Source organism: Bacidia gigantensis, assembly GCF_019456465.1.
Source record: "Bacidia gigantensis strain McMullin 20006 chromosome Unknown contig_231, whole genome shotgun sequence".
Lineage (NCBI taxonomy): Eukaryota > Fungi > Ascomycota > Lecanoromycetes > Lecanorales > Ramalinaceae > Bacidia > Bacidia gigantensis.
The window spans coordinates 267,914-289,412 of NW_025408598.1; the positions used below are offsets into that span (position 1 = coordinate 267,914).

A 21,499-nucleotide genomic window follows, 5' to 3' on the forward strand; every position below is an offset into this window, starting at 1 on the left:
TGATTTGGGGGAGTCGGCAATTAAGGCGATGAGGCGATAGGAAGACGTGCTTGAAGGCAATGAGAAATGCGACGCCTTTATGGACGTACTTATGAGTCAAACAAGAATGAATCACACCTCAATTCTATTGTGGCCAATAAGATGCAGTGTCTGCTTTCTGTAAGGCAAGTGTGATCTGAGTCACACAAGGCTGACAATCTATTCGACATCCCCCATAGCAAGGAGGCGCAGCCACAACAAGACCGTCCTTCTTCCTCTTTGAACTTGAAACTCCATTTCTGGCAGGCAGAAAGATCGATACTTCCTCAAATTGCTGTGTAATGCGTCACTATCCCTTCACCTTCGCCAAACTCAGAATTGGTGAATTTTCTGACGCAACAGCCAAATCCCATGGTGTTCTCTGCATGTGATCCTCATCCGCAGGATCCAGTCCCTTGTCGACCAGCAGTCTCCACATATCCACACCCGCCTTTTGTATCTCCACATCTTGATGATTAGGCTCTGGTCTCTTACTTGCTACCACATGCAACAAGTTTTGCCCAACGCCATTTGCTATCTTGACATCCGCACCAGCGTCCACAAAGAAGGTGAGGTCAGAGGCTGTCAGTAAAGTGTTCTCGAGGGCGATGAAAAGGGGCGTGCGGCCGCTATTGTTGCAAGAGTTGATGTCGTTGCCCAGGTCAAGAAATTGGTGGAAGACAGCCTTGGCTTCGTTGTTATACTCTTCCCCATAGCCTTTCTCTCTCAAGTACTTAGCTAGATAATGCAAGGCATTATTACCAGCATAATCTGTGGCCAGCGGATCTGCTCCTTTCTCGATTAAGTCATCTAGAAAAGAAAGGCAACGATGTTTGATTGCGTGCAGGAGCGGGGTGAGCCCATCGGCGTCTTTTTGTGCGATCAGTTGCACGGCAAATGGATCGCTGATCACTGCTTCGAAGTCTTTCTTGTGGAGCGCCTCACTTGGAAGATAATAATAGCGCCGTCGGTTGAATAAGCAATGGAGAGCGTTTTCTTTCTTGCTATTTGATGCAGTAATGTCCGCGCCTGCATCAATTAAGACTTGGACTAACGAGGGCAGCGTGTTCAAGAGCTCGAGTCTCTTCTCCATAGTCCCAAACGTGGTGTTCTGCTCTCTGTGGAGACATGCTGCAAGAAGGAGGGTATTGCCTGTAGTATTTCGAAGCTCGAGATCCATGCTTTTATCCAGCAGGAATGGCTCCAAAATCCCTTCGTGTTCGCACAAGGCATGAATGATGGTTTGACCGTGACTAATTTCTTTCTTTGGATCGGCGCCATGCTGCAGTAATAGCTTAATGATAGGGATAATCTTTGCCCGTGTCTCTGGGTTGTTGTTGGTTCGACTTGCTGCTTGATGAATTGGATATATATCAACAAGCTCATCGCAACGGTCCTGGATATCTCCAAAGTAGAGCGGATTCGAAGTCCCGTATTTATCCCATGTTTGTGTTTTCTTGAAAGGAATTGCAACGTTTGGATCAGCCCCTGACCTAAGAATATCTGCAACAATATCACAATCCAGATGATGTATAGCATTGAATATAAATGGGAATTCTCCGACGCTAGTACTGGCACCATATCTCAGCAAAAGTCGGCATATGTCGAGAGAGTCTGCCTTGCTCAAACTTGTTTGACCATCATTAGTCAGAACATTCGGGTCAGCGCCGCATTGAAGCAGAATTTCAACGTTCCTTGTGACACCATTCCCAGATGCTACGAGCAAAGGTGTCCTTCCAAGCGCATCTTGAAGGTCGAGATTCGCTCCATGTGATCCTAAATAGGTAATCCCTTGGACACTCCACCAGTTGGAAGACATGGCGAGGACGTGCAGAGCGGTTGAGCCGGCTGGAAAGCTGTATGTTTTGCCACTCTTCCCGTTGACATCAAAGGTCTTCTCCTCCACTAGGACTCTGATTATATCTAGATTTGGGAGATCTCGTTCACAAGCTACGTGAAGAGGTGAGGCACTCTCATTTTTGTCGTGTGTGGTTGGAATAAGCGGAGCAATTTCAACGTATTGAGGACCAATCAATGACAATATGTGTGAGTATCCGAATTTGATCAAAGTCATAAGCGCCCCATGAGGATAGACCGTGGCTGTTAGTGTCCCCAATATTTCTTGCATTTTCAGCAGCCCGTCTTCATTCTCAGTACGAAGCAGATGATAAAAGAGCTGCAAGTCATCATCTTCTTGCCTTGAGCTCAATAACGGCTCTTTCAGACTCCCTTCAAGCAATTGACTACTATTCATCAGTCGATTAGGTGTGTACTCCAGCCGAAACTTGTGTAGAGAATCTTGAAGAACAGTCTCGGGTTTCTTCAAGTCGGCACGCATCTTTGGGGTCATTTCACGTCCCCCTTTGTACAGTAGCTCATGTATTAGTACGTCGCAATCTCTTTCACTCGCAAGGTCGAGAGGTCTCTTGCGGTCGAGTGAGATTACCGATAGATTCGGACCGTATGTTTTCTGTGCTTGAACTGGCGCAGCAATCTTTGCACCGAAAGCCAGGAGTAGCCTCAAAATCGGTCGAACACCAACACTATCAGCCTCTTTAACGAGTCTTTCACCAAATGACTTAGATTGCCAATCACGGGGTCGTCTCTCATGCGGTCTTTGAATCTCAGACAAGCAGATGCCTACAGGCTGCGTAATATCTGAGCCGAAATTCGTAGTTGCTCTTGGACCCCATAAACGAGCTTCTTCCTGAATCTCAGTACATGCGATGAGCGGAGTTTCTGCTCTCTTGTCTTTCTTGTTGGGATCAGCGCCAGCTTCTAGAAGAATTCTCACAGTCTCAGCACGGCCTGACCGGCAGGCGTGGTGAAGAGCAGTGCGGCCATCTCGATCCACGTGATCGATCAGTGCTGAGTTTTTTGTACCAAAAATGTCGGTAATGAGACCCACAACATTGCTCTTCCTCGCTCTAGAGGCGATATGCAGGAGCGACTGACCATCTGCCGTTAACAACACAGGGTCAGCTCCTAGCATCAGTAATTTTTGGATCCGCGATTCACTAATCGTGGCGGCAAGATGAAGTGGGCTGATACCATGAACATCTGTAGTATTGATGTTGGACAATGACCTCTGGCCGAGGAAAAAGTCAATGGTGTCTTCGTCAAACTGGAACAAGTTCCCCACAACCATGTGGAGTGGAATTTGTCCTCTATGGTTACGAGCATTTGGATCTACACCTAGTTTCAATGCCAGATCAATAAGGTGCTCTCGCCCGTCATCGACAGTCCGCTTTTTATGGCGTGCCAAGTAGTGAAATAAATTGTTGCCGGAAAAGTCTACAGCATGAGGATCGGCGCCGAGTGCCACCAGGCGCACGATTAGTCCTGGAAGAGAATGCTCTTGACTACACACATGATGTAGAACAGTTCTGCCCATGAAATCACGCGAATCGGCCCTGGAGCCGGCTGCCATCAATGCGTCCAATAAGATTAGGTTGGGTCTCGGAGGGGTACTCCAATCTAGCGTCATGAGCACGGTCTTTCCTTCAGCATTCCTAGTTTCCATATCTGCTCCAGCATCTCGAAAGTGCGATATTAAATCAGCAGGGCAGCAAGTCATAAGATGTAACGGCGTGTTCCCATTATGATTTTTTGCGTTCACATCAGCGCCTGCGAAAACCTGAAATCAGCCATCTATTCATACATTGGAATATGACCAGGAAGATTTTTCATATAGCTAACCATGTCTTAATAGTAATTCCATATCACTGCCATATTGCCTGTACACCGCAATATGTAGTGGAGTATTTCCATCCATATCCCGTAGATTTGGATCAGCGCCGCATTCGAGGAGAGCCCCTGGGCTTTTGTTCCGATGTTGATCAATGCAGCGATGAAGTGGAGTCTGACCTACGTCGTCAGTCCGGGCATTGATGTCAGCTCCATTCCTAATTAATATCCGGATGACGTCGCTGTTCTCTATTCTCAGATGAAGAGGCTGCAGCCCAGATTCGTTTCTTGCACATGCGTCTGCGCCGTTCTCTAATAATGCCTCGATCGTATATGTATCAGAAGATTCTCGCCTGATATTATGATCTAGCAAAAGATGAAGGGGCGGACTTCCCTTACTACCTTGTGCGTTTGGGCTACATCCTGTTTCCAGTAGAAGCTGCAAGACCTCAAGCGATTTTGCCCCTTTGTTTTCGCCGCATGACGTAGCGGTCGGCCAACCTCCTGCAAATGCATGGAGTGGTGAATCTGTCATCCTTTCCGATCCACAATCACAGCGACCGTATTTGTGGCGACCGTCTGCGCAACACAAGATCTTGAAATCTGCATGGAGTTCTTTCAGTCGTTTTAAAGTGAGCAAATCGTGGCAACGGGCAGCGTGGAAAACGAGTGTCTACACACGCTCAAAATCAGCCAAACCTTCAGCCTATATCACAATTTTAATTCTCATCACAAGGCAAGAACTTTTTGGCAACCGGGGGCTATTTGAGCGGGAGAACGTACCTTGCCGCTTACCAATTTATCAACGTCAATCATGTCTCCGTAGGTTTCGAGCATTGCTAGCACAACTTCGCACCGGCCTTCATTGGCAGCCCAGTGAGCCACTTTCAGCAGATCCTGTGTTTTTAGATAAGATGCAAATACCAGTGCCGACCTTTTATGACCATATCTACAAGTAAGTTGGACCGGACTCTCCCCAATTGTCGACCGAGGCATGAAACCTATATAGCGGCCTCGTGGGTTTTCTTTTGTTTTAGGGGTCATAGGATCGACTCCAGCATCCAATAGAGCCCTAATAACATCCACATGGTTGCCAATTGCAGCCAAATGAAGCGGCTTTAGTCCCTTGTAGTTCCCAGTATTCACCAAGGCACCGCGCTGTAAAAGGGCCTTCACCACGTCAACGTGGCCATACTCGGCTGCTAGATGCATTGGCGTATTTTCATAAGTGCCATTGATGGCGTTGAGATCTTGTTCCAGAGCAAGAAGATACTCAGTGTAGGATGCCAAGCCAAATTGAGCTGCGATGTGCAGTGCGTGGCTTTGATTATCATGAAACTTTTCGTAATCCTCATCGTCATCATAGTCGACTTCTGGACATTCGAGATAGCGCCATGCTTTGAGATATGTACGCTTTGGATCCATGAAACCATCGAGTAAATCGAAAAGCATCGAGTCTGCACCGACACTGCGATGGGCGTGGTGTGACCAATACAGACGTGCATATTTCAAAAGTGGATATTTGGCATACAAGGAGGTAATCCCTGAAGAAGAATACCATGATTGTGGAATCTCGTACTTCAGCTCTTCTACAAAGGTGTTAATAAGGTACTGCAGGCAGGTGATTGCTATCTCTATGTGGCTATTGGCAGAGTCGATGATCGGGAAACCGCCAGATATCTGACCGATAGAGGTGCTATCATTCCGACAAGAGTCGACAACGTACTCGGTCAGGGAATGATGGATGATTGAGACAGTCTCGTCCTCAAGTATTTCGATGAGTGGTCCGCATGCCGCCCGTATCATAGCTTTTGTATTGGGATACAGAGCACGCAGCTCTGGCACGTCTTCTAGTAGCTCATTCGTCGTCAGCGAGTCCACAATATTAGCCAATTCAAGCACTCGGAGCGGTCTTGCCGAGTGTGTGACCCAACGGAGAATTGCAATCTGCAACCTTTGGGGCACTTTGGATCGAGACGAGTGCTCATGGAGCATAGCTGTATACATATCAGAGAGGCCGTTCGGTAAGCTCTCCACATTTGCCATCAGGATCTCGTCATCATTTGAATATATCCGATCGAGGAGCTTGTCCGTCATGAGCTTGACATACAGAAATAGCCCGTCAGATTTCCTGAGAAGTTCGAGCTTTATGAGAGCAAGATTTTTCTGTGAAGATGGTCGGCTAGCTAGTCGATGCTCAATATATCTGCCTATCGCAGGCAATGCGATCTCTGAAGTAAGCGTGAGCTGAGCTGCCGAAGTTGCCTTAATGACTTTCTCAATACGAGGAACTGGCCGGCTCGTCATTAGAACCTTTACGATGGAAGGTTTCAACCGCCCTAGCTCGGCAAGAGTGCTAATGAAGTTGTCATTCCCATTGGTGCCATGGCTCATTTCGTCAAGCGCATCCGCCACGCAAAGAACGTTAGGCAGGAAACATAAGCTCTTAGCCAACTTCTGCCAGAGCTCATCGAATGCTACGCTTTTAAAGTCTCGATGCTGGTCAAGGTATACAATAAGTTGGTTTTGGAGGTGGGGGCTGCGATCTAGAAGTTGTGCCAGCCAATCTCGTAGCAAATCTGTTGGCGTACGGTTTCGGCTGATTATCTGCCGGAAGAAGAAAAACAGGGCAATTCCGTTCGACTCTTCAGCTTTGCAGGCGATGATACGTGCAGCGACGACTGATTTCCCAGCACCTGGTACCGCTTTAATCCATAAAGCACCACAAGCTGGATCTTTTTGCCATTGTTGATATCGATGCTCGGATGTCCATGAATCAGTTCCCAAGACATAAGATGCCAAATGCCGATTGTACTCGCTGGAATCAGCTGCAAATTCTGTAGGTTTCAGCCAGGCTCGAATCTTTTGGATCTTGCTAGGCGGTAAAGGTTGCAGGCCAGACGAATCAGTGCCGATTACATCGTGATCCTCCAGGACTTCGAATCCTATTTTTGGCGACTCCATGCTACATGTGCTTTGATATTTACTCTTATGTCGCAGTCGTTGAATTGGTCTGTATTGGCGAAATGGTCGAATGGTTGACTCACACTCTATCGACAAGAGTCGAGCTAGTAGGTGGGGCAAATCCTTACCGTGTAGCGAAGGATTCTGCCTGCTTTGAACTCTTCGCCGAGACCCCCTCGACGGAATCCCTAGTGGTTCAACGGAAAGCCTACCAATAAGGATAATGGGGCGACGCAGATTGTGTGGTGTCTCAATCTCATGACAGTCAAAAGGAATAGTCGAGTACGACTCGGCGTCCTTTTTTTCAACCTCGAGCAAGCTAGATTCACATGATTATTGTGTACACAGAATCAGCGACCTAAAGACACCATTATGATTCCTGTAACTTCTATCAGCATTCCGCTTTCGACGTTTTTGTAGCTTCTCGTCATCCACAGCGAGCATTAAGCGACCGAATATGTCTGATCTCGCAACATCGACAGCCTACCAAGCTCTGCCATAATCGATCTAGTGTTGAACAGATGTAAGTCTGCGTCGAGCTCAAAGTATCTATCACCAGTGAACGCTTGTTGGACAATCGAATAAAGCCCTCGCAGCACGTGCTGGTAACGAAATAATGGTTCATATCGCCGACGCGCTGGATCTGGGAACCGAATGTAAAGTATCATGGGCGTGTGTGCAGCGCGTACAGGCTTTGCCAAAGCCACAGTATCCCGGTCATATGGTGCAATACAGGCATAGGTTGCGGCTATTATCAGGAAGAAGTCTTGACTTCTCACTGGAAACTCATTATGAAAAGTGATATCAGTAGCTAGCCACTCGTCAGGAAGGTATGAAGTGGTCGAGTTTAAAGTCTCTGGATAAATGATACTGGTCGAAGACTTATCTGACGTTGCTGAATTGTTTGAGGTTGGCAGGGAGGTAGGCGGTCTACCGATAGCAGGCAATGGAGGCAGGTCGCTTCCTGCAAGATAATCTCCTGTGACTGATTTTAGCGTCTCGTTCAAGGCATTTGCATTGCCAACTGCTGAAGACCCGGCATCTGATTGTTGCTCTTGCGCTTTCTTGAACCCCATAAGGCAAACCGTTCGGTCATGGAATTTTAGCGTGACTTCCACGTTGGTAATCAATTTTACGTTCTTAAAGTATGCAACTGTTTGGAGGAGCCCCTGGATCAAGAAGCGTCTCTGGACCTGCGAAGATTGTCCTGGTGGATATGCTTTGATCTGGATACTTACGCTTGGCGCAATTGGGCTTCTGAAAAGCTGCGACCCTTCATAGCCCAGGTAATCGTTCCAAGCAAGGTGATTTAAAAAGCTCGTCGCAGCTACATACGCACGATCATTACCAAGGCCAATCGTCCCCGCCCTGATCTCAAAGGAGAAGGCATCAATCCATTGATAGTTTGAGTCATTTACCAGACCAGGATTCAAGTCTGGAGAGGAGATTGCCAGGATGGCCTTGAACATAGAAGCAAGGAAGATCGATCCAAGCTTGTGTCGTAAGATTTTCATCTTGAGTAATGGCCTCTTGCATTGTGAGTTTCGAAATGGAGGCTTGATGCATCATGGTCCTGCTTGCATTTACAGACCGCGTGTCTTGCAGGTCTCGGACACGGCAGCCAAGTCTTAGGATCTTAGCGACATGCGAAACGAGTCTTGACCGCGTCTAAGGAGTCTCCATTGGCAACAATGTATGTAGACTTGTGGTCTGTAGAGCCTAGTGGCACGCCAAGAAGTCCTCATGCTCTTTATAGTCAACCAGACTGAACCCATAACTGGGTTCTGATGTCTTCACGAGGAGCGGGGACTTCGCGAATCCCATGCAGACCCATCCAAGCTTCATCTTGAAAGCTAATGACTCAGGCAAGGCTTAAACTTGCCTTGGATGCAGGATTTTGCCAAAGCTGGGAATACGAGCTGCCCTTGCCCCCTTCCAGCCCATCTCACGGTGGAACAATTGACCTGCTGTGCTGTGAGACATCGGAAAGCAAGCGACTCGGCTCTGGTGGGCACAAGAGATGTGCGCCTAGTATTCTAGATATGTCTGCTCTCATCCTATATCGATGGGAAGAAACGCAAGTCACTGGTAATTAATGTAAAGTCCTACACGAAGACAAGCTTGATTACTCATTCCACCCTTCTGACCAATCGGACTCATGCCTTTGACAACTGGTGACAGGGATATGTGGCACAGCTAAAGCGGTATCAGATGGGAAGCTGAAACGGTCAGAGAATGTGACGAGCTGCCTCTACAACATCTCCCTAGCACTCTGACCTTCACATTGGCCGCTGTCCGTTTCATCTCCCATCGACATCTTATCTCCCACCCTGACGATCGGCAACTAAGATCGACTGACAGCACAGTAACCGCCACCCTGATACAACCCATGGCTGCAGGAAGAATCATGTGGCTCCCTCCCAGCTGACAAGAGTGACAAGAGTTGTTCCCTGCCCGATTGAGAGGGGTGGCTGTAGACGCTCATTTTCAATTTGTCTGTCGATCGCTATCGTAGAGACATTCCAGCGCTGCTGTTTGATTTAAGACCTGTGCAACAAACAGCGCCTATCGCATTTCGACCTTTGCCATTCATTTGTCGCGATTGCCTTTGCAATTCCCATTACTCAAGAAGGCTTTTCTATCCAGCAAAAAAGCAAAAGTTGCTTGATTAGGCGAGCTCTCGCCAACCCGCTCAGCATGGCGAAAATGCTCGACGGCCCAGTGCCAGAAGGAGCCCGCAGCGTCTCCTGGCCCTGGTACCACCACGAACTCGAAGACGAGCTCACACCCGATGCGAGAGAAGTCCTCGAGAAATACAGCAAGATCCCCAGCGAATCAATTGAGTCACATATCTACCGAATAGTACATCTCCCCTCCCTTCCCCAACCCCAAACCTTTTCTTCCCACAATCATAACCTAACCACCCCCCTCCCAGCGCGACAAAGCATGGGGCATCTTCCCCTGGCCCTGCATCGGCGAATTCTGGTTCCTCTCCTTCGGCCTCTCCCAGCACCCGCTCTACCTCACCGTAATCCTGCCCCGCCTGCGCGCCGGCGCCTCCCTATTAGACGTCGGATCCTGCCTGGGCCAAGACCTACGAAAATGCGTATACGACGGCGCACCGGCGGCCTCGCTCTTCGCCACGGACCTCTTCCCGGAATACGAAGACCTTTCCTACGACCTCTGGCAAGACAGGGCGAGCATGCCCAAAGACCACTACATCGCCGACGACATCCTAGCCAGCAACGACGTCTTTTCGCGGGGGAATCTGATGAGGGGCTTGGGACCGGGCCAGGTCGATATCGTCAGCATGACCATGTTCCTGCATTTATTCGACTATAAGAACCAACTACGCGCCGCGACGCGCATCCTGCGCCTGCTCTCGCATAAGCCGGGCTCCCTGATCCTCGGCTCGCAGGCGGGCATTGTGGAAGCTAGAGAGCAGGAACTTAAGCCGCCGTTTAGTAAGACGGAGACGGGCGAGAAGCGCACCATTTTCAGACACAGTCCGGCGAGTTTTACGAAGTTGTGGGAGGAGGCGGGCGTGGCGGCGGGTGTGCCGCTGAAGGTTAGTGCGATTTTTCAGGTGCCGGAGAGGAAGAAGGGCGGGAGAGAGAAGATGGTGGATAGTGGGTTGGGGGATTTGGGGGGAGGAAGTTGGGGAGGGGTCTGGCTGGGTTGGGGGTGGGGGTGGGGAAGGTTTTTGGGAGTGCCAGTGGGGGGGAGCAGGAGACGAGGAGGTTGTACTTTTCTGTTGTAAGGTCTTGAAGAAGGGGGAGGGGGTTGGTGACGATGTGTGGGCTTGTGCCTACGACCTGTTCGGCACTGAAGGTTTTGACGACGATATGGGGAACGCAATCGTTCGATGCGGTGGGTACGAGAATTAGAATCTTGTACGTCGGCACGAGATGTTGGAAATACCACCGGGGAAGATTTTACGACAGTGGTCAAAATGCAATTGAGAGACATACTTCATGTATATATCTATACTTATGAGCGCGAGGAAAGCGATTGGTGCTATCGGCGTTGAGATTCTTTCATGGTCAAAATGAATACTTCACAGGACACATCTCCTAGTCCATCATCCGTATACCTCATTTCATTTGCTACCTCGTCCTCATTTCAACACCCCGCCCCAGCCCCAGCACTCGCGCCTTCCACAGCAGCAGCACTCCTCTTATCCGTCTCCAACTCCGCCAGCAAGCTCAGGATCACTTCATCCAAGCCCACACCCCTGCTAAACCTCCCATCATGCAAGATCAGCTTCCCCTCCTTCTTCAAACTCCACGTACTTACATCCCACCTCGCGACCACCACCTCTGCCGCCACTCCACCACCGCCCCCTTGTGCAGTCAGCTGCTTACTAACACTCATCCCATCATTCTTCCACTTCATCGCCCCTAGTTGGGTCGTGGAATTGAAATGGTGCCCACTACGCATCATGCCGTTACTTTCCAGCGATATGGGACGCCCGTGAAGAACGGCATCGATGCGGGACGACATGCTGTGCATAGTCAGGCTCCCCACGTCTTGGCCGGAGGCGGACGTGAGGGTCAAGTGAGGCTTTGACCAGCTGTGCGTGCGGAAGGTGTAGAGGGCGGCAGAAGTAGTGGCGTTTAGGATGGCGCCCGTCTTGCCTGGTCTGCGCGGTAGGAGGAGACTGAGGGGCTCAGTGGTACCACCTTGTTGGACAGGTTGGGCGTGGTTGAAGGAAGGCGAAACGTGTGGGGAGGGAAGAGGACTGCCGTAGGGGGTGTGCTGGGGCGAGGCTTGGGGCCTTAGATTTGGAGAGTGGTAGGGACTTTGCTGGTGTTGTTGGCCGGATTGGGGAGGGTAGGGTGGTTTGAGATCTTGTTGTACCGGAGGCTGGACGGGATAGTTGTATGGTTGAGGAGGGTATTGGTTATAGGGCTGTTGAGGGTATTGATTGTAGGACTGTTGAGGATATTGTTGGTTGTAGCTCACGAGAGGAGGGCCGTAAGGAGGGAATTGTTGCTGTGAGTATGGTGGTGGAGGTCCATTGGAGCCGTAGGGGTTCTGCTGGTTTGCCATTTCAACCTAGATCGAGAAGCTGTAATGGTCCTGAACCGTAGGAAGCAAGAATACCAGCCAGGAATGGAGGCATCATGAATATATATTGCTGGCTTTGCACCGTGTCAGCTTCTTCAGCTCTGCCAACCTGAATGCTTGGAAGCTGATGTTTCAGACATATGAAGGAACGAAGCGACATTAGGGCTGACCCAACATGGGCGAAGCCAATCCCTTTTGGGGGCATTGCTGCGCTGAGCCAAGGCCTAAAGCCCGCGGACTGGGCGACCATTCGTCTTATTTCTCTAGGTACCGTGAATGTGCCGCAATAATTATCATCATCTGGTGTCATTGCTCTAGATTGCCTCGTGGAGATCGACCTGATATGACAGTCGACATGCTCTCAGGTACGGTCGCGTTCTGTATTGACAAGAATTTCGAGTCAGCCTCAGCTCGTCACCCCGCACGTGAGTCGTCACCAAGTCTGGGCATGACTCAAAGGTGTTGGCTGTGTATGCGCGAAGTCGTAAGCATGCAAATAAAAGAGCCAACCGTTCTTCACAACATTTGATGGCAATTCTGTGAAAAGAAGCATTCGCCTTGAAGTCCTACTGATGGCTGTCCAATATTGGCTGCCGCGCACTTTTCTTACCCGTCCGGGCCCACAGGTCAAAAAGGAAATCATCAATTTCAAGGACACTGAAGTCCCCGAATATGAAGATTTCTATGCCTGTGTCCTTGATGATGTCCTCTCGGCGGATGAGTGTTTCAATTTGGTCAGAGCTGCCAAGGCTCAGATGAATGAGCAGTGGGAGGAGGCTGGCGTCAACGTAGGATACGGCAGGCAGGAACTCGATCCAGAGACGAGATCTTGTGGTCGTATCATATGGGACAATAGTGACTTAGTGGCAAGGATTTGGGCCAGATGTCAAAACCACGTCCCGGAGATTCTCCAGTTGAAAGACAAGCCTGGCATCACAGGCAGCGGATACCTCATGAGAAACCAAACGTATGAGATGACACAATGCAACAAGCGCATGCGCTTTTTGCGATACCTCGATGGCAATTATTTCAGACGTGAGTTCTCTCGAGCTCAAACAATGCACGGGCTGATCCCAGTGCTAGCCCACTTCGACGGAAATGTCAGGATGCATGAGGATGACGATGAAGAGGAGACATCATTCATTACCATGCACCTGTATCTCAACGAAGCAGACGAGGATTCTCTCCTCGTCGGCGGTGCTACGACATTCCATGCAACAGATATGACTGGACGCCATGTAGATGTCGTGCCCAAAGTCGGTCGCGTCCTCCTTTTCCAACAAAAGGGGCTGTTGCATTCTGGTGCAGATGTCAAAAGAGGTATTAAGTATACAATGCGAACAGATGTGATGTACAAGAGAGTCCGTTGATTGAGTATGTTTGTCCTCCTTCGGTAGCATTTTCTTCGTTTTGAGGTTCTAAATTAGATCCACCAAGATGTATCCAAAGCTTCGCTCGTCATTTGCATGCAGTTTGCTCTCCTTTAAAAGCGCGTAATCAATAATGCATACAAGGATAAAGAGGACATCAATCCGGTCTAATCAAGTGCTGGATTTGAACGGCTTTTGATATGCTTCAATCCATGCCCCCATCGCTGTCATCTCAGATTCTCGAAATATGAAAGCGCCTTACTACATTCGATCTCCCTTCTACCGCAACTATCTTTCATCTACCTCACCGTCCCAACCCAAATCTCGCGCCTCCACATCACTCACCTTCCAAACCGCTCTCTCCCCACTAAGCCCCTTTCCCCTCAACAACCCCAGTGCCTTCTCCGCCCTCTCTACCATCGTCCTCCCCTCCACAACTCTCTGCCTATTCGGCTTCACAATCCCCCTCCTCACCAATTCCGGCATAATCACCGGCTGCAACATTTCCCTATGCATCGCATTCTCCAAATAAAAATGCGTCCTCACGTCCCTCACCTCTACCCCTTCCTCCCACCGCACCACACTCGACGGATCCATAGCAAACTCCGGCTTCACCCCCTCCGCAGCATCTCTTACAATAACAGGCAACATAACCGCTACCCTCGCCCCCGCCTTCGCGATACGCGAGATCGGGGCCAGCGTGCCGGAGAGATGGCCGATACAATCGAGTACCAAATCCACCGTCCCCAATTCCTTAACAATAGCTTCCACGACATGCGGGTCACTGTAGTCGAACACCCCCTTCGCACCACATTCCCTCACTAGCTCCGCATTCCGCTTCGACGCCGTCGCGTAGACGTTCTGATACCCATACGCCCTGAGGATCTGGAGAGCATACTGACCCACGCTTCCGCTGCCGCCCCAGACAAGAATCGTCTTGGTCCTATCTTCGTTCTCATCGAACTTCGGTATCGGCCATGACAGCGCGATCCCCAGATCCGTCACAAGCGCATGCCACGCGCTGACGAAATTATTCGGCACCGTTACCAATGCTTTCAACCGCTCATTGATACCCTCCTGCACCTCGCCCTTCCCCTGCCCCTCGCCGTTTCCCTCTTCAACCCCAGCGTCCACCACCCTCGCAACTAAAAACTCAGGCGCACACACCAAATCCTGAAAGGCCTTTTCTTTCTGCGTCCGCCACGTGAAGCCGAAGACGTAGTCGCCGACTTTCAGGCGGGTGGCAGTAGGCCCGACGGCGACGACGCGGCCTGCGACGCCGTCGCCGAGCACTTGCGGGTGGGTGACGAGGAGGCCGCCGTCTGCTTGGTGGAGGTCAAGGGGCGTGGAAGCGGTGTAGAGGTTGTTGATTAGGACTTCGTTGTCTAAGGGGGTGGGCGTTTGGAGGAGGGTGGTAGTAAGGGGGCGCCTAGGGCGGTAGTAGTGATGGCGGTGTGGGTGGACATTATGGGTGATGGGAGGATGGGGATGTGGGTTCGAGGCGAAGGAGGTGAGAGCTATGATGGGAGGAGCGTTCATATGCAATGGTGAGGGGATGAGGGATCAGCGGTCAGATTTGGGGGAATTTGTCAGCGAAAGGTTTTGAAATTACAAATTAGGAAATGGTGAGATTGGAAAGTCTGTTCGAAAAAGTTGCATTGACGACGATGTCATGTCCACGTGAACATGCTGGACAGATGCGTGTGCGGACAAGGCGGATTCTTTTCAAGAAAGAAAAATGGATGCTCAAGCACTGACACTAGAATTTAATGCTCACATGCTTTGCGCTACGCCTCGCATACAGAGCGCGGTACCACAAGTAGAATAAGTGCTTGTGAGTTCCTCCCCTTTGCGACAATTACGACTTGTAGCATCGCACCAGATGGGGAAAGTCTTTGTGCTCATGGATACAGGTCACCTAGTTCAGGCTTGACTCGAGCCTCACAAGGCTTAGCTTGATTGGGGAATCACTAGAGTCTGACAGACATGAGGGCAGATGCAGGATATTTCCACAATATCCGTGGTGAAGCGCAAGTTGTTCTTGCGGTCAAAACAGTACATTGCATATTGTTAATGGCTGCAGCGCTCGGACGACGAGGGGGAGCTGCAAGTTTGGGACCATCGGCGGAGCTTGCAGCATCATTGTCGTCGCGGCATATCCATTGCTAGACCTTCAATCACCTAGTTTCGAGTTGACAATGGACGCACTCATTCGAGGCTCAGCGTCACAATCTTGTTATCAGGTGGAATTCCCAAATGATGTTTCTATGAAGGCCGCAGCCAAGGGATATTCGAGGACAGTGTATTGTGACGTAAGGACTAATGACAAGAATCAAAGGAACGATGCATATGATCATCAGCAGTATCCTGGACTGCTCCGGATTTGATCGGGTCGGGTCTTGATTCGTCGGAAGAACAGCTACGACGGATTCATCTTGCAATCCCTGCAGGCCCCAGAATATCACGTGGGGTGGGCGACAAGAGCGCGTATGCCGTGAAACCCGGGCTATCTCACCACCAAAACTCTTGACCTGGTACCATGTTTCGATCTCTTTTGCGGCATTGGTTGCGCTCGGACGCGTGTATGCGCCACCTTAGACCAACCGTCGTGAACTCCGACCAAGTTGGGTGAGCAACGCTGACCGGACTTGCAGCTCTCTTGTGAAAATATTTGAGATCGAGACGGATGGCAAAGTCGGCCGAAGAGTAATTGCCATTACGATAGGTCTTGGAGCTAGAGAATCTTGATGGGTGGCCCAAGCTCCTTCACATGTGGCGCGTCAGAAGGTACCGGGATAAAGAACGCATCTCGAAAGTTATAATTTCCGCAAGATTTGGAGCTACGCAACCATCTTGTCGATCATCCCGTGCGAGGGCAGGGAAGAACGGCTCGACCTTCCTGTCACAAGTCAAGACATCAATCATGTATTATTGTCTGTACGAACATCGGTATATATCGACATCCCAGAGCAGCTTACTTCTAGTAACCCACAGGAGCAGCAGAGAAGAGCATGCTTCCTTAGCCTATTCAAGAGTTGGTAATCCATAGATCAGGGGTTCTGGAACGTCTGGACCCTGTGGGGTTAAATCTGTGGATAGTGATGTGGCGCTGGAGACCCCAGCTGAAAGTTTTCCATCGAGATTGCGACGTCTGTCCTCCCCTCCTTGTGCTAATTCCGCATATACACATCCTGCTGTCTGTAGAGCAGATCATGACCTTGTATGGCAGTTGAACGTCAGGTGCGCGGCTCTCAATAATCCTACCACAGGTACATATCAGACAAGTGCGACCCATTTTGCGGCCACTATTGGTCCCCCTGCTCTGTGAGAGATTCTCGTTGCTTCCCAACCCGCAAATTGCCTCCCGCCGTGCCGTTCGCACCCTTATCCTAGTCACTGCATGGTTGGGCGTTTTAAGGCGATGGACGATCGAACTTGCGCCAGATTCCTTGCAGGGAGTCGTAATGCAGAAGATGGTGGCTTCAACCCTACTGTGGCCAATCTCGAGGGCCTGTGGACTATTGGTCGCTCCTCCCTGATCCGTATATTATTATTATTATTATTATTCAGACCACCTCGATTTCCTGCTTCAAGCGAAAAAGATTGCAACTTCCCTTCATTCATCTGCACGTTTCCTCATGCATTTGTCTCAACCCAAGTCCGAGATTCTCATGTTGCGGGGAAAGCATTGAGGCGCGCCACAGAATGAAGGAGACCAATACATCAGCTGACACACTTCAGAAAAGGCGGTGACGTTGCATCATCAGGATCTAACACACAGTTTCAGGCACTTCTTATTGTGATATCACCCTCAGAACGAGAGGTTTCTTGTTGCATGCATCATGGCGGCCTCCGAACCTTTCGACCCAAACCGCCGCCAGTCTGTCCACATACCTAAGTTAAAGTTCCGCCAAAGTACGTACGATGCCGGATCTGTTGAAACAGCAAATACAATCTCTACCGGACCTTCAATTCCCTCGTTATCAACGTCGTCTACACCATCTGAATACTGCCCATCACCACGGTATCCCCCTTCAGATGCTAGTTTCCCGCCCTGGCCTTCCTATCAATCATCATTGGCACCCCCTCAACCCGAGAAGAAGACAAAGAAGCGCCAAAATTTCTTCACAAGTCTCTTCGCCAAGGAACCGTCTTCTCAAGCTTTAGTAGCCTATGAACGCCAATTGAAGGAACAGGGCGCTTTAAAGGACGGCAAGCTCAAAGCAGTTGGTATGCCGATGGTCTCTTCGACAAAGTTGCCCCCGAATGTACCTAAGGTCAATTCAAAGTGGGATGGCATCCCAAGTGCTTTGAAGCAACAAGAGAAAAAAGACGTAGCGGCCCAGGAACGAGTAAATCTGTGGAATGATAGCACAATAAGTGGCTTATCAGGGCATTCATCGTCGAGCAACTCGCTCCGAACCTCATCGAGAAGACCCCAGAGCAAGGGGACACTTGGAGGAGCTTCGGTACGCTCAGCGTACAGTGGAGAAGGCAAAAATCAACTGGCAGACCTCTATGGATGGGAATTCCCTGGATCAGCCAGTAGTCTTGAAATTGGGTCCAGGCCAGATACCAGACGCTCATCCATTAGAAGCGTCCCCATGCAGGTTCCAAACTTTGCTACAGAACCATCACAACCCCCTGAGATACCGAGGGAGTATTTCGATCGCCCTGTCCTCAGCAGAGGCGGCTCTTCTATTACTCCCGCGTACTCTCATTCACCATCATTTACGCCAAACGACTTGTCCCCAAGGACGCCAAGTGCCCCGATGCCCATTCACATGCACGACGGTTCTGGTTCTTCTGAGAAGACGCTGTATGACCCTCAGGCGCAAATAGCGGACGATATACGAACAACTACTCTTGATATCCCTCCCGCCAACGAAGCCATCCTCAGATCTCGCGGACCAAATGTTCTCGGTCCGCCCGCAGCAGCACGGCGAAAGCTCAAATCACCAGGTGTCGAGGCAGAAAAGAACGAGCCTGCCTCAATCTTAAAGAAGAGGAGTGTTCCGACCTTCAGGGCACCTCGACAAGATCAACTACTACCGAATTCTGCTTTCCTGCCATCCCCTCGCAGTCCAGCGATAGAAGGGTACCCACCACCACCGCGTAGGAGGATGAGTGCTGGCTTGGACAAGAAAGTGAGCCCATGGGACGAACCCATGGGATCGAAGACGGAATGCTTTTCTGACAGAGCTGATACGCCCACATCAATGGGTGGCTTAATGCGACTGAAAGGCCGACGTGGACTGCTCAAAAAGCAGTAATGCGAACCTTGGTGGCTGCTGGCCGGTCATCGAAGCCAGATTCATAATGCAACAAAAGCAGAGCGCAAGTCGTTCTTCATGAGTGGTTAGAAATGAGGACAGTACTGGCAACAGTAGTATAGATAGATTGCTTCGGACATTACTTGCAAGATACCCCAAAGAAGCATACGGACAATGGGAGAATTAGCGGCGTCGGAAGTACACGATGGCTTCGATGGACATATATACCCAAATCAATTAGCATAATGAAAGATGATCCTTCTACCGCTTCTTCTGTGCCGCCCTGAGCTACTTGTGTCAAGTCTGGGTACCTGCATAAGTCTGGCTCACTAAAGCGTACCTGTGAACCTTCTGGTGTCATGTCTTGCGACCCCTCCCCTCATTATCGAGCATTACACGAACGGCATCTCTCCCAGCAACATGTCAAATCCAAGTCCAAATTATGCTCAGCTGCCTCCGCTCCGACCATCCTCCCTCAGCTCACAGCCCTTCCCTCCTCTTCCACCAGCGCCACCATACTCTCCTGTCACGCCGCAGATGTCTACGGCAAATCTAGCGGCCGCGACGTCATCCTTGACCAACGTTGACCCTCGCTCCGTACCCCATCATCCTTCAGCTTTGAAATCTCCTCTGAGCAATGCGCCACCCTTACCCGAGCGACACGAACCACAGAATCGATCACAACCTTCCCTACAGTCGCTCTCTCAACATGCGCAGTATGAGCAGGAGCCAGTCCATCAAGCCCCAGAACACCCTCCATCACGACCTGTGGCTGCTGCCCCGCAATTCCAAGAAACCCCCACCAAACCAGTCGACCTCGCTACCAATCCTGATGCCATGGCACTTCGAGCAGCCATGTCTGTTCTCGAGCTACAGCGACAACAAGCGCTCCGCGACATGGCAACCCTAGAGCGGCAGAAAGGGATGGCACTCGCCGAACCACAAGAATTTGCGGAAGCTCTACAGCGCGGCGACATAAAGTCAAAAGATACATTACGAAATGGCATAGATAGTGCATACTCCTCCGAATCCGAATCCGATGAAAGTGTGGAACCAAGCCCCGTACCAGATTCCCGTGACACAGATGCACGTGAACGAACAGAGGGCAAGGCGGAAAGAGCAAGAGAATTTGGGGAGCTTCCAGTTGCGCAGAACGTCGTCCGCACACCCCCGATCAATTGGAAGAAATATCACATAGTGGGTCCGGCTCTGGATAAATTACATGAAGCGGAGAGAAAAGATCCTACGGAGGGGAGGCCGAGAACGGATGAAGATTTGAGGATGGAGATACTGAGAAGCAAGGCGAAGGAAGGACAAGTGGCTACATTCACGAATCAGATGGGTCAGAGGCCAATACAGGCGCCTTTTGATCCTTTTAGGGACCAGCTGGTCAGCACGGAGGGGGTCAGAGGTGGCGGTAATACGGGTGTTGGTGCTGGAGGAGAGAGGAGCGGCTTCGAGACGATGGAAATAGCAGCAGATGAAGCATCAGTAGAGCCGCCAGAGAAGAGGAGAAAGAGTGTGGCCGGGCCAGGGAAGAAGAAGAAGGGTGCGAAGGGTTGAAGAGTGTGTCTGTGGCCGCCAAATTCTACAGGTCCTGTGTTTATATCGAAGTTTTCTTCTTGCCCCATATCACCACACTCATAGCAGCTGTCCGTGAAATGATTCAATGACCTTGTACGATCTGCTATAGCGTCTTCGTACCACCAGCACCTTGGTCAGTGAAGTACGCGAGTCGCTATTGGTTGATCGACACGAGCTTTGAAGTCACAACTATCATGAAACAATGCGCGACGTACATGATGCACTACTTGATCGACGTACAGGAAGCATGAGACGCTCCTCCCAGGCCGCAATGGAAACTCAGAACTCGCACGACCTCAATGCATGCTCCTCAATAAATAGAAAGTCCGCCCCAGGCTCATGCACCATCATCTGTTTCCTCTCCGCAAACTAAAAAACCAAACAATGTCTCTGAACTACTCTCCACCATTTCGCGACCCACTACGCTCTCACCCACCACCACCAACCCCCAAGAAAAACTGCACCTGCACCAAGACAGGTCTCCATCACCTAATTTTCTCCGAAATCATCCCTTCCACCATCTCACAAGCCCGGACCCCATTCCTGGACTCTCCATACCCAGGCCTAACGTGGACTCTCTCCCCTTCATCCTCCGAATCATCAAGCCCATGCACCATCACGACCTTAACGCCAACAACGCCAAAAGCTTGGCCATACGACTCCTACACCTCCCCATTACTTTCCCCTGCCAACGACTCGCCCACATCCATGACCGCGACAAAACTCGCGCCAGCTATGTCCACGCTCCAAGCCATACTATCTACTCATCCAAGTCCAGAACAAGTAGACAGCTCCTCCGCAGTATCCACCCCCGCGCAGTCACCAAGCCCAAACCAGGTAGCGCACGATCCATCCGAGCGCCATCCGACTACACACGACGCAAGAAATGGGCAGGGAAAGGGTGGCACGAGGCCCAAAGGAGTAGCAGAAGGCTATCGGACATTTCTGAAGGCCGTAGGGGCGGAGAGGGAGAAGGAAACGAGATGCGAGGAGGGGATGGGACATTGTAGGCTGGGTCTCTAGCCTGCGATGAGTCCATTAAAGCCAAGGGTAGGGTGGGCAGGTTTAAAACTGATTTGGTATTGCTTCCGACCTGCCTGCCTGCTTATCGACGAGGCTGAATCAACGATCTGAATTTTTTTTGGCTCTTGTACATTTCTTCATTAAAATATCTCTTGCCACAACTTTGTCTCTTCGATGCGCGACCTAGTACCGACCTTATGCTAAAAGCTACGTCTTGTCCCGTCCGCAGGTTACGCCGTATCTCGCGCCCTTACGATCGGTGACTATGCTTTCCAAGGATACCATGAGGACCTGGAGTTCTGCATGGCTTGGGACGGAGGTAATAGTACAATGACAGATACCTTTACTGATCTCACGACTGTGCCGAGAGTCCATTAGTCGAAAGATGACCATGCTAGGGCAGCTTCTGCTGATTTATGAAGCTCTAAGGGACAAGGATGGGGAGGCCGGTCCTAGAGAACCCCTTGCAAGCCGGTCTCTGGGAATTCTAGAGAGTTCCTGTCAGTCGCA

At 50.4% G+C, this 21,499-nt stretch overlaps 8 protein-coding genes across 8 annotated transcripts; 4 read left to right on the forward strand and 4 right to left on the reverse strand.

Annotated features, from left to right (window-relative positions):
• Positions 1-328: 328 nt before the first annotated feature.
• Positions 329-6,669, reverse strand: KY384_004074 (uncharacterized protein; the record flags this gene model as incomplete). Its single annotated transcript, XM_044812580.1, has 2 exons — positions 329-3,655; positions 4,489-6,669. The coding sequence occupies 2 exons, from the start codon at positions 6,667-6,669 to the stop codon at positions 329-331; spliced, it is 5,508 nt and encodes a 1,835-aa protein (XP_044670000.1).
• Positions 6,670-7,039: 370 nt separating this feature from the next.
• KY384_004075 (uncharacterized protein) lies at positions 7,040-8,183 on the reverse strand (the record flags this gene model as incomplete). The annotated part of the gene is made up of 2 exons (XM_044812581.1): positions 7,040-7,048; positions 7,122-8,183. The coding sequence occupies 2 exons, from the start codon at positions 8,181-8,183 to the stop codon at positions 7,040-7,042; spliced, it is 1,071 nt and encodes a 356-aa protein (XP_044670001.1).
• A 1,183-nt stretch (positions 8,184-9,366) lies between these two features.
• On the forward strand, positions 9,367-10,556 carry KY384_004076 (uncharacterized protein; the record flags this gene model as incomplete). The annotated part of the gene is made up of 3 exons (XM_044812582.1): positions 9,367-9,531; positions 9,605-10,291; positions 10,431-10,556. 3 exons carry the CDS (start codon positions 9,367-9,369, stop codon positions 10,554-10,556), a joined length of 978 nt encoding a protein of 325 aa, XP_044670002.1.
• Positions 10,557-10,791: 235 nt separating this feature from the next.
• KY384_004077 (uncharacterized protein) lies at positions 10,792-11,721 on the reverse strand (the record flags this gene model as incomplete). The annotated part of the gene is made up of 1 exon (XM_044812583.1): positions 10,792-11,721. The coding sequence occupies one exon, from the start codon at positions 11,719-11,721 to the stop codon at positions 10,792-10,794; it is 930 nt and encodes a 309-aa protein (XP_044670003.1).
• Positions 11,722-12,311: 590 nt separating this feature from the next.
• Positions 12,312-13,109, forward strand: KY384_004078 (uncharacterized protein; the record flags this gene model as incomplete). The annotated part of the gene is made up of 1 exon (XM_044812584.1): positions 12,312-13,109. One exon carries the CDS (start codon positions 12,312-12,314, stop codon positions 13,107-13,109), a length of 798 nt encoding a protein of 265 aa, XP_044670004.1.
• Positions 13,110-13,397: 288 nt separating this feature from the next.
• Positions 13,398-14,648, reverse strand: KY384_004079 (uncharacterized protein; the record flags this gene model as incomplete). The annotated part of the gene is made up of 1 exon (XM_044812585.1): positions 13,398-14,648. The coding sequence occupies one exon, from the start codon at positions 14,646-14,648 to the stop codon at positions 13,398-13,400; it is 1,251 nt and encodes a 416-aa protein (XP_044670005.1).
• Positions 14,649-16,951: 2,303 nt separating this feature from the next.
• KY384_004080 (uncharacterized protein) lies at positions 16,952-18,382 on the forward strand (the record flags this gene model as incomplete). Its single annotated transcript, XM_044812586.1, has 1 exon — positions 16,952-18,382. One exon carries the CDS (start codon positions 16,952-16,954, stop codon positions 18,380-18,382), a length of 1,431 nt encoding a protein of 476 aa, XP_044670006.1.
• A 420-nt stretch (positions 18,383-18,802) lies between these two features.
• On the forward strand, positions 18,803-19,945 carry KY384_004081 (uncharacterized protein; the record flags this gene model as incomplete). The annotated part of the gene is made up of 1 exon (XM_044812587.1): positions 18,803-19,945. One exon carries the CDS (start codon positions 18,803-18,805, stop codon positions 19,943-19,945), a length of 1,143 nt encoding a protein of 380 aa, XP_044670007.1.
• Positions 19,946-21,499: the final 1,554 nt, after the last annotated feature.